A 16,522-nucleotide genomic window follows, 5' to 3' on the forward strand; every position below is an offset into this window, starting at 1 on the left:
CTCCTGACACAGGCCACCATCAGGAGATGGGACACTGGGTTAGATGGCCTATTGGTCTGATGCAATGTGGCTGTTCTTATTTAGGGTAGTTAGCACCTTAGTCAAATCCAGATCTCTCCCCAAGACACTACCCCTCCCAGCTCCCTACTCCCTGTCTCCAAAAACAATTGCATTTGGGTTTAGAAGATGGATGTCTGCATCTGAAGAGGGCTTTTTTTTTTTTTTAAATATGTAAAAAAAAAAAAAAATTGGCAAATTTCCTCCAAAAATAGAAATCCCTCCTTGGTTCCCACATAGCCATCTTCTGAGGCATAAACCCTGGAATATCAGGACAGCCTGAAAAAACAAAAGGGTATTATTCATAGCTTTGGACCTTGCATAGCTTGGAAGATATCACCAAGCTGAACCTTGGATCTAGTAACTCAGATATATTCCCTTCCAATTGTCCCTGCTAAGCATGAGATAGGAACTATGTAAATAATGAAGTAATACAAGGAACACCTCAACAGTATGATCACTTAATCTCCCCCTCCGGGTTTGTTCCTTCCTTATCAGTAGGTGGTAGGAGTGGTTTCCATGATGACAGGACCCCTGCTTGAGTGGATCAGAAATGTAATACAGTTGAATCAAAGTTTCCCCATCAGACTGCAAAGCTGCGACATTTCACACCAACTAGAACAATGAAAGGTAAAACTGACTGCAAAAAGCCTTAGAACATTAGTCCCATTGTTCTAACAAAACCAATCATATTCTTAGACAAGGTCACCACTCCCACAGTTTGACTCGTCATAGGATCCCAGCATTATGGCACCTAGGGACTGCAAGGATGAGTCTGGCACATACTCTGTGTTATAAATACCTGGGCCCTGACTATGCGGCAGATTCCCCCTCCTAACTCTTATTGCTTTCCATTGGGCTTTATTCATATTTTACTTGGAAAAAACTTTGTTTATTTAGCCTTCACAGAAAGAGACTCGCATGGAGAAAGTGAAAGTTCTTCATTCCACGTTTAACTGAATCTTCCAGGAACAGATTAGACAGTTCAGTTTCCTACACTTCTTGTTGCACCCAGGCCATATTTCATTTTAATCAGGATACCACAGTGCAAGTATGCTACTGTACTAGCACAAAGTAAAAAGGGGAAGGAAAGAGTTTAAAAGGAACTGAAACTGGGGAGGAATTTTTCCTCTAAGAGCTACTCCACTTTCATAACTAATTAAAGTAACCTTTAAAAGCCTCCAAGGACATACCTTTAACATACTGTTAACTGATATGGCCAAGTATATTAAGGAAAACCGGACAACTGAAGTTCCGTTCTTCAGGCTGTGAATATTAGGGGTCCAGATCCACAGATGGTGTGAACAGTTGAGCTACAGCTATTTACAATCATCGACCTCCTACCTCTGTTTTCCATAAACCCTACCACTGACAAACATGCGCCAACATTTTGGGAACCAGTTTTCCTCCCCTCCCCGCAGCCCTATCCAAACAGGAAGCAAGAATTGTAGCCTCCCCTCCCTTAAATGATCTCCTATGTACATATTTTTATTCGTGATTAATTAGCGGAGGGTAAAAATAGAAAGACAACAAAAACTCTTAGAAAAAGTTCACCACTTTTCTCTCCCATTACATATGCCAGCAGCAAATATGACACTCATGAACAAGGCAATATGCAGGACGTTAATTTCAGTGATATACTATTTTTTATGGATGCAGCTCTTTTTGTTCATAACAAGATGTCTGCAAGTGTTTTAGGGATCTTTGGCAGAAGAACTCTGCATGTACACACACACACACACACACACACACACACACACACAGTTTTATTTGTGGTGGTACATGCTGGTACTCAGTACCAGCACCTCTGCATCCCTGTTCCCCTGCCAGAGTTCCTGCAGCTGGGGCTGCCAGCAGGGCTCCATGCCCCAGCCAGCTCCCAGCTGTGGTTTCCATCCCACCACTCAGCCGGGATTCCTGCAGCTAGGGCTGCTGGTGGGGATCCAGGCTGCCCTGATGGCTCTGCAGCAATGCAGGGGCTGGCAGACAGAGCCCCCGCTGGCCCCACAGTAGCACAGGGGTCAGGAGGCTGCCCTGAGGCTAGAAGCCAGAGTTCCTGTGCCCAGAGGCACAGGAGAGCAGGGAGCTGGAGCCCCCACTATCCTGCTGGCAGACCCAGTTGCAGGATCCCTGGTGGCGTGTGGAGGGGTGGGGAAAGCCAGCTGAGTACCAGCTCCTCTTGAGTGTGAAAAATACATAAACTCAAAGTAACATGACATGAAACCAAAGGGAATCTGCATGGCGACAATGTAGCATATTCTTATGGCTAGATACTGGTTCCAGTCTCATAGAACATTAAACTGGAGACTCAGAAGGCACCACCTCAAGGCCTTGGATGCTCATTTTGTGCCCAGATGCACAAAGCATCACTCTATAGCCCCGTGTCATGGAGCACTTTAAAAGCTAACAAAATTATGTATTAGGTGATGAGCTTTCGTGGGACAGACCCACTTCTTCAGATCAGAAGGTCTGTCCCACAAAAGCTCATCACCTAATACATTATTTTGTTCGTCTTTAAAATCCTACATGATTGCTGGTTTTGTTAGAATACAGACCAACACGGTGACCCATTATTACTCTACAGCCCCAGTCAGCATTCACTGATATCTACTGCTTGTCATGGGTAAGCTGTACAAAATATGCCAGGTAATAACACTCATGGGTCCTCTAGTTGTTTAGCGGGAAAGAAAGTGGTCTGCTATCATGACACATGCTCTGTCCCCACCTTGACCCTCCCTGATACAAGCTAGAATGATAAGCTAAGGTTAACAAAGAGGAAGCAAGACTGTCTAAGCTGCCATTTTTCGGTTTTATTTCAAGGAGGCCGTCAGAACCATGCTGTGTAAGAGATACCAGGGAAGGAAAAGACACGAGCCTAGTTTAGCAGTGGGAAAGGTACACCATCTGCTTTCTCTTTCAAAGACCTGGCTCTGGCGGTAGTTCTTCACTAGTTAAAGCTCAGTACATGGATGCTTATGCTCTGAGATCTCTGGCATGGGGCACTCCTCAACCAACCATCTGTATCATCACAATGTTGAGGGCCCAGCCCTGCTGCAGCACTTCGTCCCTAGCAAATTCAGGCCTTCGGCACCTTACTGAAAGCCCCAGGGGCTTTCCATTGACTTCAATGGGCTTTGGCTCAGATCCTATAAAAGACAACACTGGTTTATAGTATTGTGATTATTAACGAGACAAAAATGTAAGCAAGGCCAATGGTCCATTCCAAAGTCCTAAGCAAGTGATGAGTGTTGGGCAGACACGAGCTCAGGAGAACGATGAACTGTTAGCCACAGCAGAACTCTCTTGCTTTCACCCATCAGTGAAGGAAGTGCTCAGTACTTGTCCCGGTGTACCAAAATTCTATCAAGTCTCAGCATAGCCAGGATGTCCGGAGAGAAGAAGATCCAAGTCCTCAAGACCTGTTCAGTTCATTCTAATGACAAAACCATCTGTTGACTCCAGTAGTATCATAACTGAGCCCTTTGTTTCTTATAATTATTAGATGCCTGATTGGGATGACCAGATAGTCAGGAAAGTTGGGGGGCGGGGGGGGGGGGGGGCGGCGAGGGGGAGTGGAATAGGCACCTGTGTCACAGAACGCCATTTACCAGGGCATCTGGTCTCTCTAAAGACTGAGGGCACATCTCTGGACACATGCTCATGAACGTGAGACACAGCAGCTTCCCACAGATATGAGAAAACAAATTTCAAAGACAAGAAAGATTTAGATTCCGGCAGGATTGTGAACAGTGCAATTCCTCCTCCAACACCTCAAAACCCATTTGCTGCTCCATTATTAGCATCTTGAGTCAATCCATCCCATGCAACAAATGCATGAAAGGCCTTTAAGTGATATAAGCGACTTTCAGGGAATACCTCCAAGACCCACAATGGTCCTGTATTGGCTTCTCTTCTCGTATAAGGGGCAGCATTGTCCAGTGGTTAGAGCATAACTTAGGACATGGGAAACCTGGTTTTAAATTCCCAGCCTCAGCAAAGACTGCCTGTATAACTATGGGCCTATAACTTAGGGACTGGAGGCCCAGAGAGGCTATTTTTTACTGAGGCACTGTGAAAAAAATACACAGGTATTGTGACATCTGGCTGTCTACTGCTAACAAGTGTAAGAAACAAGCTATGATGATGTTAGTAGGGCAAGGACTGGGAGTGGACCCAGAACTCTATGCTATGGCCACGTTTTGAGCCTATGGGAAGCAGAGTTTAAGTCACAGCAGCCCTAAGACCACTCTGATGCCAAGGACCAGACAGACCTCTGATAGGTTTGAGAGTACAGGTACTGTAAAGGAGGGAACATAAAACCCTTTCCCACTAGTTCCTGTGCTTAAACGGGGATGGTGGAAGCAAACAAAGTTCCAGATGGCCATAGGGAAGTGGCTAGCAAACAGATGCCACTTAACGGATCCTCCAAGGAGCTAGGCTTATAAAGCAGTAGGGGATGGGGCTGGAGAATACACAGTCAAGAACATAGGGTCATTGTGAAAAATCCCCAGAAATAATCACAAATGACAGATCATTGATTTTCACAGGCTTGTCCTTCAAATAGATATTAAGGGGGATTGCAGGCAAAGCAAGAACTCAACTGAGCATGAGAAAGAAAGAAACATTTCCTGTAAAGTCCAAAATTACAAAGGAATTTTGATGCCTAATGATGCAAAAAACCCAACACTTAGGCTGCACCTACACTTGCATTCATCTTTTGAAAGAGGCATGCAAATGAGGGAAATCAAAAATGCAAATGAGCTGTAGATTTACCTTTCTTCTTTCAAAAGAACAAAAGCAGCGTAGGGAAGAATGATTCTTTCAAAGATGGAGTTTACTTTTGAAAGAGCAGTGCCTGCACTGCTTTTATTCTTTCAAAAGAAGCTCTTTTGAAATAATATGCAAATGATGTGCCAGATATGTAAATATGCAGCTCATCTGCATTTTCAGTTTCCCTCATTTGCATGCCTCTTTCGAAAGAGGAATGCAAGTGTAGACGTGCCCTTAGTGGGATTCTTAACTACTAAAAATCTATACTTCCCTGCTCCAACCCACACCTTTATAAGAGGAATGTTGCAAGGTCTAGCCATATTGCATTGCTCATCTTAGGGCCTGGCTCCTCTCCCATCCCACCCCCATACTGATGCCTACCAGAAACCCTTTATTTCTGAGCTATTCCATATCAAGAGTTTTCATTCCCCCTTACGCCAGCTGCATAGTATCTTTGGTCTGCTCTTTGCAGACACATAAATAGTCCTTCCATCCCATGCTGTCAATACAGGAATTCACCAGTACTGGGACTAACAGCAGGCTCATCATTTCTTTGGTCGGGATTGTAAGTATTTGGTTCTCTTTAGGGTGAAGAAACTTCTAAGTGCCATACTAAGAAACTGAAGTGTAACAATAAAAAAAATGCTGATATGGACTTTGCCTTATACATTAAGCCCAGCTACAGATTACAGTCGGGTATCAATGACATTTACAAACCCTTACCTGTGTGTTTCTGACTGGTATTATTTTAGCTCAGGATTCCAGATAAGGTCAGTCCATTCTTCTAGGGCATGTGCTTGAGCCCTGGAATAAATTGCCTAGGGAGGTTGGAGAATCTCTATCACTAGAGATCTTTAAGAGCAGGTTAGATAAATATTTATCAGGGATGATCTAGATCAGGGATTCCCAGTCTATGGGTCAGGACCCAAACATGGGTCACTGGTTGGGTGGCATCGAGCCACCTGTGGCTCTTTAAGGAGCCATTTGCATCTTCTGCTGCTGTTGCCACTCACTCCTCCAGCCCCTGCCCTGCCACACTGAAATGGAACAATTTAGTTGCTGGCAGGAGGGATCTGGCTGTTAAACTGATTAAACCGAGTCCCATTTCAGCATGGCAGGGCTGGGAACCGCCCGGGCTGTAGGTGGGAATAGGAGGGATGGGGGAAGCCAAGAAAAGGAGGTGGTGGCGGCAGCCTGGCAAAGGAGCAGCAGTAATAGTGTGCAGAGCTTGTGTGAGGTAGGTGAGGGGGTGTTTTGGGGCTGAGAGGGGTTTAAACTGGGAGGGTGGCAGGGGGTGCATTTTTCTCAGGGGACAACTCCCCAACAGGTGTTGAATTGCCTTGGGTCACAAAATTGTACTGAATTGTCAAAATAGGTTGCCATTTCTAAAAGGCTGGGGACCGCTGATCTAGATGATGCCTGATCTTGCTGTGAGGGCTCAGGACTGGCCTTGATGACCTCTCAAAGTCCCTTCCAGGTCTAGTGTTCCATGTGTTCAGTAGCCCCCATTGATAAGGGTTTGAAATAAGAATAGATTCTTCCCATCCCTATCTAGATTCCTGGCTCTGACTACAACAACTCAGCTTTTAAGAGCGTATTGATGGCACGAAGTGTTATGTCAAATTAATACTACAGCTGGATCCATGCCACCTGCACAGGCAAATGCTGTAGAGCACTTTCTGCCAAATGAAGTGGCTCAAAAGCCTTGAATTAAATCCTCGTTTAATGGCGAGCAAGCCTGGGGAATATTAGCAAACCCACTTCTGCAGCCTTTGGTCTAGGCTTAAAGGAAATGGACACATGTGCAGTCACTTTTTTCCCCCCCCATGCATGTCTGTTAGTTTCCCATTCAATTTCCCCTCTTCCTATTTAAAAATGTCACCCATGTAGTTTCCGTGTCCCAGAACAGGGAAGTGGTAAAATTGTGGGTTTACTGCCTATCTCAAAGCTCTGCTTTTCTGCAGATGACTCACAATCGGTACGAGGCTCCAGAGCTGGGACCTCTAAGCCACAGTTCTGGTGTAGAACAGACTTGTACATCCACAAAATACATAGGAACAAAGCCTCACGAGCTCTGTTGAGTGCAGAACAGGGTGCCCTTTAATTTTTTCCAGCCATGGACAGAATAAATTTTATTATGTGCACCAAGTCAGAAGGGAAGTGCACCACACATAGAAACATGCCACTGTTTGTGGGTGCCCTGTTAATCAGCCGGGTGGTACCAGAATCTCTCCTGGGCAACCGCCCAAGTGCTCACCTTACAAGGAACACTGGTGCCACAGTGCTCAGATTGGGATCCACAATCCTTTCATGGTCCCCAAAACCATTGCACCTGAACACCTAATGATTTTTAGTGCATGTACTGCATGGCGGTCCTGAATGTCTATAAAGAGCTGGCTGGCCACATGAGCTTTTTCCAGATGCCAAAGCACATTAAAAAGCCAAAAATAAATACTCTACATAATTTCTTGACATTCCCCATGGAGGCTATTAGTAGAGCTGTTACGGATATTTTCTGCAATCACCAAAGGTCTGAGGCACTCTTTATTAAAGGGGCAGGCAGCAATCCTGAGGACGCCTAGCACCAGGCAAAAAGTGCAAAAAGCAAGCCACCCCATAAAAACCATGCGCAAGAGCTTCCGGTATCTTCCAGCCAAGTAGATTAGCACCCACTGACTCCACTTTCCCTGTACTCTAAATGCCCAGGAGGAATGCAATATGCACACACCAAGGGGCTTTTAATAAGCATGGCCATTACAGAAAGCAGGAGACACACATGCTTTCTATTTGCCAGCAAACTGAAACAGATGGCTTGGGAAGCTGAGCAGAGTGAGTTTGCATGGAGGTATCTCAGCCTACACCTAGCGCACTGTGGTTTTGTATTCCAGCTCTCACTCTTACCTTCAGCTACTGAATCACAGGAGGCTCTACAAAAGGCAGCTGCAGGTCTGGGGAGTTTCATGTCTGTATTGTTCAGACATAGGAATCAACACCAAGGAAAGTAGTTTGCTTTGAAGCCAGTGGCTTTTAAGCCACACGTATCTGTTGCTCCTATTTGGTTAGTAATTCATTAGAAAAAAGGAAAAAACAAAAAAAAAATAGGAGCAGAGACAAATTCCCATCTTTTTGTTGCTGCCGCTTTCCACTCTCCAGTAGGCAACAACAGCAAAAATGGGGGAATTCTCCTCTGCCCCATTTTTCCAATTAATTTGTTGCAACAGAAGTTCTCCAACCACCTCTCTGGTGCCTTAAGGGTCATCACCTTTCCTCCAGCTGGGAAGGAAAGCTCCACTTTCACAGCTGGCTCCAATCCCACTTCTGGACTGATGCCTCGTGGGCTAGTCCAGGCTTGTTGCACAGATGGAATCTGTAAACCAGCAGATCTTCCTTCCTCAACTCATGCAACATCCGTTAGTTTGTGGGTGGAGGAATTAATTGTCCTATATTTGGACGAGTCGCTATACCTGGTACTTGTTCACTTCCTCTGGTTTAATAAAGCTTTGAGCATATTTTATTGTCAAGGGTTAACTTGTTCTTGTCTCCTATTCAAGGCCTGCTGGGGACCAGGCCAGCCCCTACTGTTGGGTTAATGCAAAGCCATAAGTCTATCCTGGCCACACCCCTTATATGAAACTCCTCCTGTTAGGCTGAGCGGCATAGATCTGGAATATCCCTTTTGCTGAAGGAACTGCAGGACTCCTAGGGTGAGCTTTGCATGGAGACATTCCCCGAGAGAAGAGGCGAGATGAGTCCCCCTTTGGTCTATTTATCTCCCTTTTAATAGGCTACCTGCAATAAGAGTTTGACACACACAAAATTGGGAGCAAGAAACTGAAATTGGATTATGATCCCAAGAGGTTGCGACTCCAGCAGTTACTGGTTCCATAGCCTGCCCAGGATAAGTGCTGGAGGTCAACTGTCTGACACAGCCTGGTCTCTCAACTACTGCTCAGGAGGATGCAGGTTTGGGAGAAGATGGCACGTAAGCCGCACTTGTCAGGAAGAGGTACAGCCAGTATCTCCCCAGACCAATCAGTTAGAATCAAACCAGACAAAACAAGAGATTTAGGATTAAAATTAAATGGCAGAGGAAATAATTGTGGATGGGTTCCAGCCTCAAGAGCTGTTTGGCTCAGCATTTCTCTCTCTCTTTCCAATGACTAAGGTAGTCAGTCCGTCAGTCTCCTCTATTAACCATCCTTGTTCAAGCCCAGAGCCCTGCAGCAGACCCTTTCTTAAGCAACAGCATGCCTGAATTTCAGAAGGGCTGAGTACACAGAGACACAACTGATGTCAATGGGAGCTGCAGGTGCTCAGAACCTTCTTGGTTCCCACCTCCGTCAGGACATGTCTCCTCTCTTCACAGTGGATTTCTATGGGCCCTCTTAGAACAAATACCTTTTCCTCTTACAGCTTCTTTTTCAATTGCTTGCTAGCTCCTCCCACCCACATTCTTCAGGGTACAGGAATCCAATTCTTCTGATAGGAGCTCCATGCATTTAAGTTTCTCTGCAAAGTAAGTGAGATCAGCTAGGGACTTCTTGGCAGTCCCTTGAGTACCACAAACCACTCCTGAGTATTCATGCAATCTGACAGCATCTTCCAGCAATGGTTTGAGTTGGGCAATTAAGGCATTGTGATCCAATGACAGACAACCCATATTTTTAGCTCCCGAGGATGTAATATCTTCTCTGTCAAGAGCTACGTGCTGATTAGAGACCCAAGTCCTCCACCACTTATGTCCATGGAAATTTTGCCATTGAATTCAGAGTGAGTGGACCAGACCCTAGTTAACTTTTCTAGATGGTTAGCATTTAGTAGGTCTGGGACTACTACAACACTCCTCAATTATCTGTTTCATGGAAGACGAACAACATTACAGACACAAGGCATAGCTGGGACAGATCACCTAAAAAGCCTTTGCCAGAACTACAGACCAACACTTTGAAATGAATGCATGCTAGTGTTTGAAACAAATAGCAATAAATGTTATGCCTGGCATGCACCAAATGAATTAAACAGCACAGAGCCAACAGGTGTGCAGGGAACTGCATACACATACAATATTCCCATAGAAATAATCTGAAAGTAATAAAGACTAGTTTTTGCAAACACTTCCCTCTGAACATCAGCAACAGTTAACTATTCCCTGATATTCCACTATTCCATTACCTGATACCTTCCATCAGCCCTATTTTTGGGGCACAGTTTAACACAAAGCTGCCACATTTAAACCTTGAACTGCAACTGTTAGGCTTATGCCATGTCATACAATTAATCTTTTTCAACATTATTTGTTCAATCAAACCTCCTATAGAATGTCTCACTATCAATTCTTAACTTATGTAATTTTTCAGTTAGTGTTGTTCTTACTACATAGATTAGTGTTATTATTATAATTTATTTTGAAAGCTTCTTTAAAGAAAATATCAGTGTCGCTCTAAGCCATAATAACTGAAATAGGTATTTCTCCCCTTCAGGGAGAGAGTCCAGCCTCTAAAGTTTAGAGTTAAACAATAAGATCCGAGTTAGAGAGAAACTGGAAGGGAATCAATTTTTTTTCCATCCACTGTGCAGAAGAAAGAAAATTTTAAATGCTGCACATATTTTAATTTGTGAACAAAACAAAGGAATTACTAACAAGTTTGACTGATAGGAGTGCACAGAGTTAGACTAGTTATAGCCTGTAGCAACATGAAAGCCAATAGCAGGATGAGCGACAGAAACAACCAGGAATGCACTCCACTTTACACAAGTTTACTCTAATTTTTGCCTCCCTTTTATTAAGCAGCAGCAAATTCTCTCTCATCTACACAAGTAATGAGACTGGCCTTACCTGTGCATTCCCTTGTAAATGCTTCATAGTCTGTGCCTTGGTCTCCAGGGACTATTGTAGAGCCATCGTATTTAAAAGTCACCCTTGGGGAAGGGAGGTAAATAACACAGTGTTAATTCCCGAAGGTGGAAGGCTTTCAATAGACAGATTTGAAACTGAGGGATGCCAGCACTTACCAGCAATACAGTGCTAGTTGTGAATGGTAGCTGGCCAAGTGTCAATAAGAAGTACGCATTCTGCCCGGTATTTGAAATTTCTCTGAGAGCACCTTAAAAGACCTGCTCGAACTGCAGAAGTCTGGACTCTTCTGCTTGCCAGGGCAGTGTGACGATGCTGCAGCTCATCCCAGGCTGCGCTAAGAGAAGCCCTGATCCCAAGGGGAGGCGAAACTTACCAGTTAATATTCGTGCCATCATCTCGGACGAGGTTGTAGGCTTCTCGGCATGCCTCCTTGTCGATTTTCGTTGCCATTGGCTCGGGAGCTGCAGCTAGGAGCGAGGCTGGGATTTCAGAGACTCCCTCGAGCCCCGAACAGATCAGCAGCGAGAAGCCCGGCTGGGGACTGTGCACGCCTTCCAAAAAGCCCGCAGAGGAGCTGCAGCGTGGGCGCGAGGAGATAACGCAGCAGCTCCGGGCTCAGGATTCCCACGGCCGCCGGTGCAACGTAGGACCGCCGCGAGCCTCCCTCAATGAGCCCGTCTTAACCCCTTCCTCGCCGCCGCGGGGCCTAATGAAGCTCGGGCTGTTGCTCCCAAGTCCGGCGGGCGGCAGGGGGGACTTGCCTGCTCGCCGGGCTCATCGCTGCCAATGCAAACACACCGCGGGGATGGAAACACCCCTCCGCTTTGCAGCACAGTGGTGCTGCCCCACCTCCCACGGCTTTTTTTTTTTTCTCACCCCCCGCCCCACGCGCCTTTCTCCTCTGCCACGCATGGTTGGGATTGCAATGCTATGATGTCATCGCTTTAGCGGGGGAGGGGGGGCTGGAAACTGACCCCCCCCACCTTCCCCCCTCCTGCCCGAGTGGCTCATGGCGGTGACGACGAGGCCCTGGCGGAGTGTCTGAGGCTAAACCCCCACCCGGCTCCGGCAGAGCGCGGCGCAGCGTGAGCGATTCACCCCCACCGGCCAGGAGGACCCGGGGGACAAAGGCGGCGCGAGATGACTCGGTCCCTTGGTACTTCCCGGGGTCACGCAGAGGCTCCCGGCGATCCAGGGGCCACCCAACATGAGCACACCTGAGCAGGGGCAGGTAGGAGCTGGGACACACCGGGCCTGGGTGCTGCTGGGGGGCGCTCGCTGAGCTTCAGAGCCGGAGGTGCCGCACCGGTGCAACCAAGCAGGCGATGCTGCTGATGCACGTTTAAAAAAAAAAGGGCATTACAAGGGTAAAAAGAGGGGCCACGCCGCAGGGGAGCCAGCCAGCAGCTTTGCACCGTGGCGGGAATAGTGAAGATCTTGCACTCTGGCTGTGGGTCGTATCGCATTTCCGTCATTCGGGATTACCCTAGGTTTGAACTTGGGGCGGGGGCGTGTCAGCGCCCGGTGTCTATTTAGGCTTGGGGGGCGGGGGGGTTGGACTCTGAAACAGAGGCAGCTAGCGCCCTCTTTTGGTTTGCAAATTGCAAACATGCCTTTCAAGCTGAATAGTAACAGGGAGGTAGCCGTGTTAGGCTGTATTCTAGCAAAACAAAGCAGCGGTCATGTAGCACTTTAAAGACTGACAAAATGATTTATTAGGTGATGAGCTTCCGTGGGACAGACCCACTTCTTCAGATCTATAGCGTTTGCGCTCCAGACTCAGTTATATAGCAAAGAGGTTCCAAAAATTGCAATAAAAACTAATAAATCGAATACATAATGCTACATGACTGCTGTTTTGTTTTGTTAGAATACTATGTATTTGATTTGTCAGTTTTTGTTGCAGTTTTTTTGGACCTCTGTGCTATATGCTGAGTCTGGACTGGAAATCCTATAGATCAGAAGAAGTGGGTCTGTCCAACCAAAGCTCATCACCTAATAATTCATTTTGTCAGTCTTTAAAGTGCTACAGGACTGCTGGTTTGTTTTGTTAGCATACAGACTAACATGGCTACCTCTCTGTTAAGACTCATATCAAGTGTTAATGTGTCGAATCTGAGTATGAACCCCAGTTCACACCGATGTAATCTGCTGTTAAAGTCTTTTTATTATAGGATGCATATTCTCAGGTCTTTAATAAAATGTCCCACTCCATTCAAATGCTCACTGAATGGCTTATGTGTATTGAGATTCCTAATGCCTGCTCTGTGTCCATTCATTGTTTGGTGAAGTGTTTGCCCAATGTACATTGTAGAGGAGCATTTCTTTTCAAGCTGTATCACACGGCTGCCCCTCTGAGACTGTTTTAAGCTATGGAAAACAGAACAGGGATGTGGGCATTTGGGACCCAGGCTTAACCGGGCTGGAGCTCGTACAAGAGGTGAATTTGCAGCTGTAAAATCTGGACCTGCATTTTTGCACACGCAAGAATGGAAATGTATCCCTGAGCCTGAAATTAACCTGGAAAAATGTCCCCATTAACCAGAGTTTGTAATTAATAGTGAAGAAAATCTGAGTTCTGAAAACTAGACAGTTGTCCTAGGATTCAGTTCTTAAAGATTTTACAGATTCATTGTGAGTGACTAAATTTCTCAAATAAACAAACAACCAAAATAAAAAAAGAGTATCAGAGGGTACCTGTGTTAAGTCTGTACCCAAAAAACGAGAAATCCTGTGGCACTGTGCAGACTGACAGATTTATTGGAGCATAAGCTTTCATGTGCAAAGAGCCACTTCATCAAATGCATCCAAAACAATGCATAAAAAAGAGCCTGTTCCATCCCATTGAATGCACTGTACTCTGTTCATTTCCACTGATAACAGGAAATAGTTTTAATTAAAAGCGAGACAAGGTGGATGAGGTACCACCTTCTGTTGGGAAGACAGACAAGCTTACATAGGGCTCTTCCTCAGATCTGGGAAACTTACTGGGAATAACAGTTTAATCATAGAATACTATGACTGGAAGGGACCTTGAGAGGTCATCGAGTCCAGCCCCCTGCCCTCATGGCACGACCAAGTACTCTCGAGACCATCCCTGACAGACATTTATCTAACCTGTTCCTAAATATCTCCAGAGTTGGCGATTCCACCACCTCCCTAGGCAATTTATTCCACTGTTTGACCGCCCTGACAGTTGGGAACTTTTTCCTAATGTCCAACCTAAACCTCCCTTGCTGCAGTTTAAGCCCATTGCTTCTTATTCTATCCTCAGAGGCCAAAAAGAACAAGATTTCTCCCTCCTCCTTGTGACACCCTTTTAGATACCTGAAAACCGCTATCATGTCCCCCCTTAATCTTCTCTTTTCCAAACTAAACAAGCCCAATTCTTTCAGCCTTTCTTCATAGGTCACTATGAAGTTCACTCATTGACGGGTTAATTATAAAGTAGGTGGCTTAGCGCTGTACGGTTAGAAGCCCTGATCCACGTAAGCAGAGGCTCGAGCACCTCACAGTTTATCAGGCTAATCTTAGCAGTGAATCTCCATGATCCAGGCAGAAATACCTTGTCGCTAGGATGAGGTGCAGCGGCCGCTCTCTGTGCTTTTGGGAGCTTCGCGGGGGCTGCCTACGGCTGGGAGCAAGGAAGATTATGTGGGACAGGGTGCAGGTAGTGGGGGCAAAGGGTGGCAGCAGCAGGCAGTCCCCTCACTTCCACTCTCCTCACCCTGACCCCCTTGCACTCACCACGCGGCGTGATCGGCAGCCTGCCCTGCCCTGCCCATGTACGGCCTCCCAGCCCGCTAGCCGCCCATGGGGAAGTGGGACTTGAGAGCACTGACTGCCTCCTGCTGCTGTGGAGAAGTGGGGCTCAGCAAGCCGGGAGGGTGTGGCTGAGCAGAGCAGGCTGCAGCTCGTCCTGTATGGCTAGTGCAGGTGTGGGGACTGAGGGGAGATGGCTCCCTGCTGCTGCTGCTGTCTGCTGTGCCCTGCCCCAGGCAATCCCCAGCCAGGCTGTTTGGGGAGGGGGTAAGCAGGTAGGGTGGGGACAGAACAAAGGAAGGGGTGGAACCTACAGCATGGGGAGAGGTTGCCTAGGGCATTACCAGGAGGTTGCCCTGCCCTCCTCCTCTTCCCCTGCACCCCACCACAGAATGGCTCTGGGTATAGGTAAAGTTTAAAGTCAGCAAGAGGAGAGAACGATCCACGTTAAAGTCAGCAGGAGCAGAGGGCACGTCTCGTGTGGGACCATGAGGCCGGACAGTCTGGTAGGCTGCAGCCACCAGGTGGTGGTGTGGGCACACTTTCCACTCCTTTATGGACCTGTTTGAAAGTCTAAGGCAGGCGTGTCCAGCCCGCGGGCGGCATGTGGCCCTGGACAGCTAGTAATGCAGCCCCACAAGATCGTAAACTTTTAACATTATTATGTGATTTATATACATTAACTATATTATATATTTTATATGCGGCCCAAGACAATTCCTCTTCACTCAGTGTGGCCCAGGCAAGCCAAAAGGTTGGACAGCCATGGTCTAAGGCATGGTACACACTAGGCAGGTAAGTCAATGAAACATACCTAATTCTAGCTACAGCAATTGCATAGCTAGAATCTACTTATCTGCAATTGACTTACCTGCCTATCCTCACTGAGGAAGATCCACAGGAGAGATTCCCCTGTCAATCTCCCTTACTTCACGAGAGAGCAAGTACAGGGGTCAACCGTTGACACCTGAAAGGTTGATTTCATGCATCTCTATTAGGTGCACAAAACTGAACCCTGGAAGTCGACCCTGAGCAGGTCGATCTTCTAGGTAATGTAGATGCAGCCTCGGAGATGTCCATTTTTACTTACCAGGTAGCTGCTCCATTATCACTAGATGGAAAGAAGTATCGGAGAAGTAGCCGAGTTAGTCTGTATTTTCAAAAACAACAAATAGTCCTGTGGCACCTTATAGACTAACAGATATTTTGGAGCACAAGCTTTCGTGGGCAAGGACCAACTTCATCAGATGCATTTGTTGAATCGGATCTTTGTCCATGAAAGCTTATGCTCCAAAATATCTGTTAGTCTATAAGGTGGCACAGGACTTCTTGTTGCTTTTAAATGGAAAGAAAAAAGTTAAAGCGTGGTCAAGCCTCAACCATCCAGTTTAGTAGAACTCTTCTCGGCTCTTCTGGAGTTGGAATGTTTGAAGTCCTGAGGGATGAAGGGGGTTAATGCAGATGGCACGATGAATCAGGAGCCTGGGTGCTCATGTCTCAATGGGCCACTGAGCCCCAAACGTTGTGGAAGTCCTGGGAATTCAGGCCCTCGGCATGTGACCACATCTTGCATTTTATGTGACGCTTTTCTTCCTTCCCTTCAGCTCCTCTCTCCTGGCAATTTTTTTAAAAGTACTATTTACTTTTATAGGCACATAAGATAAAATGATGCTCTCATCTGCATTGATATGAATTGGGCAGGAGGGCCAGGGGAATAACTGCTTTGGTAGTTGGCACCAAATTTGCACCTGTGTAACTGAAAGGAGATTTTGGCCCATTGGCCCCCTGAACTGCCATAAAAAAAGACAATCCTCTTCCTCGCCCCCCAGTTCCCCTGTGCATGGATCCTCCCATGTGGGTGGGTGAGAGGGAGTTGTAGAAAGCTGCATATGCCTCTCACCTGGGTGCCCTAACCACTGGACCGAAGACCTCTCACACGCTTGCTCTTTGACCCAGTGACCATGCAAGTATTTATCCACAGTAAAAGAATCTCTGGATTAGAAAGAGGGGAGGAGGCAATTCACTGAGTGGTGTTTCTATAAAGATTCCCAGAGCAGGGCTGTCTCTAGCAATGCT

The 16,522-nt window shown here is 46.5% G+C and overlaps 2 protein-coding genes across 2 annotated transcripts in view; one reads left to right on the forward strand and one right to left on the reverse strand.

The window, feature by feature from the left end:
- The window catches only part of COTL1 (coactosin like F-actin binding protein 1), a 33,909-nt gene extending 22,425 nt beyond the window's left edge, over positions 1-11,484 (reverse strand). Inside the window, exons 1-2 of the mRNA XM_075008650.1 lie at positions 11,058-11,484; positions 10,664-10,746 (exon numbers count right to left, since the gene is read on the reverse strand). Coding sequence (XP_074864751.1) covers positions 10,664-10,746; positions 11,058-11,134 — 160 coding nt within the window. The 5' untranslated portion in view covers positions 11,135-11,484. The remainder of the gene's footprint in view (positions 1-10,663; positions 10,747-11,057) is intronic.
- A 136-nt stretch (positions 11,485-11,620) lies between these two features.
- Positions 11,621-16,522, forward strand: part of KLHL36 (kelch like family member 36) — a 29,471-nt gene continuing 24,569 nt past the window's right edge. Inside the window, exon 1 of the mRNA XM_075009077.1 lies at positions 11,621-11,915. The gene's annotated coding sequence lies outside the window, so the exon portion shown is untranslated. The remainder of the gene's footprint in view (positions 11,916-16,522) is intronic.

This window comes from Carettochelys insculpta, chromosome 14, assembly GCF_033958435.1.
Source record: "Carettochelys insculpta isolate YL-2023 chromosome 14, ASM3395843v1, whole genome shotgun sequence".
NCBI classification, from domain to species: Eukaryota; Metazoa; Chordata; order Testudines; family Carettochelyidae; genus Carettochelys; species Carettochelys insculpta.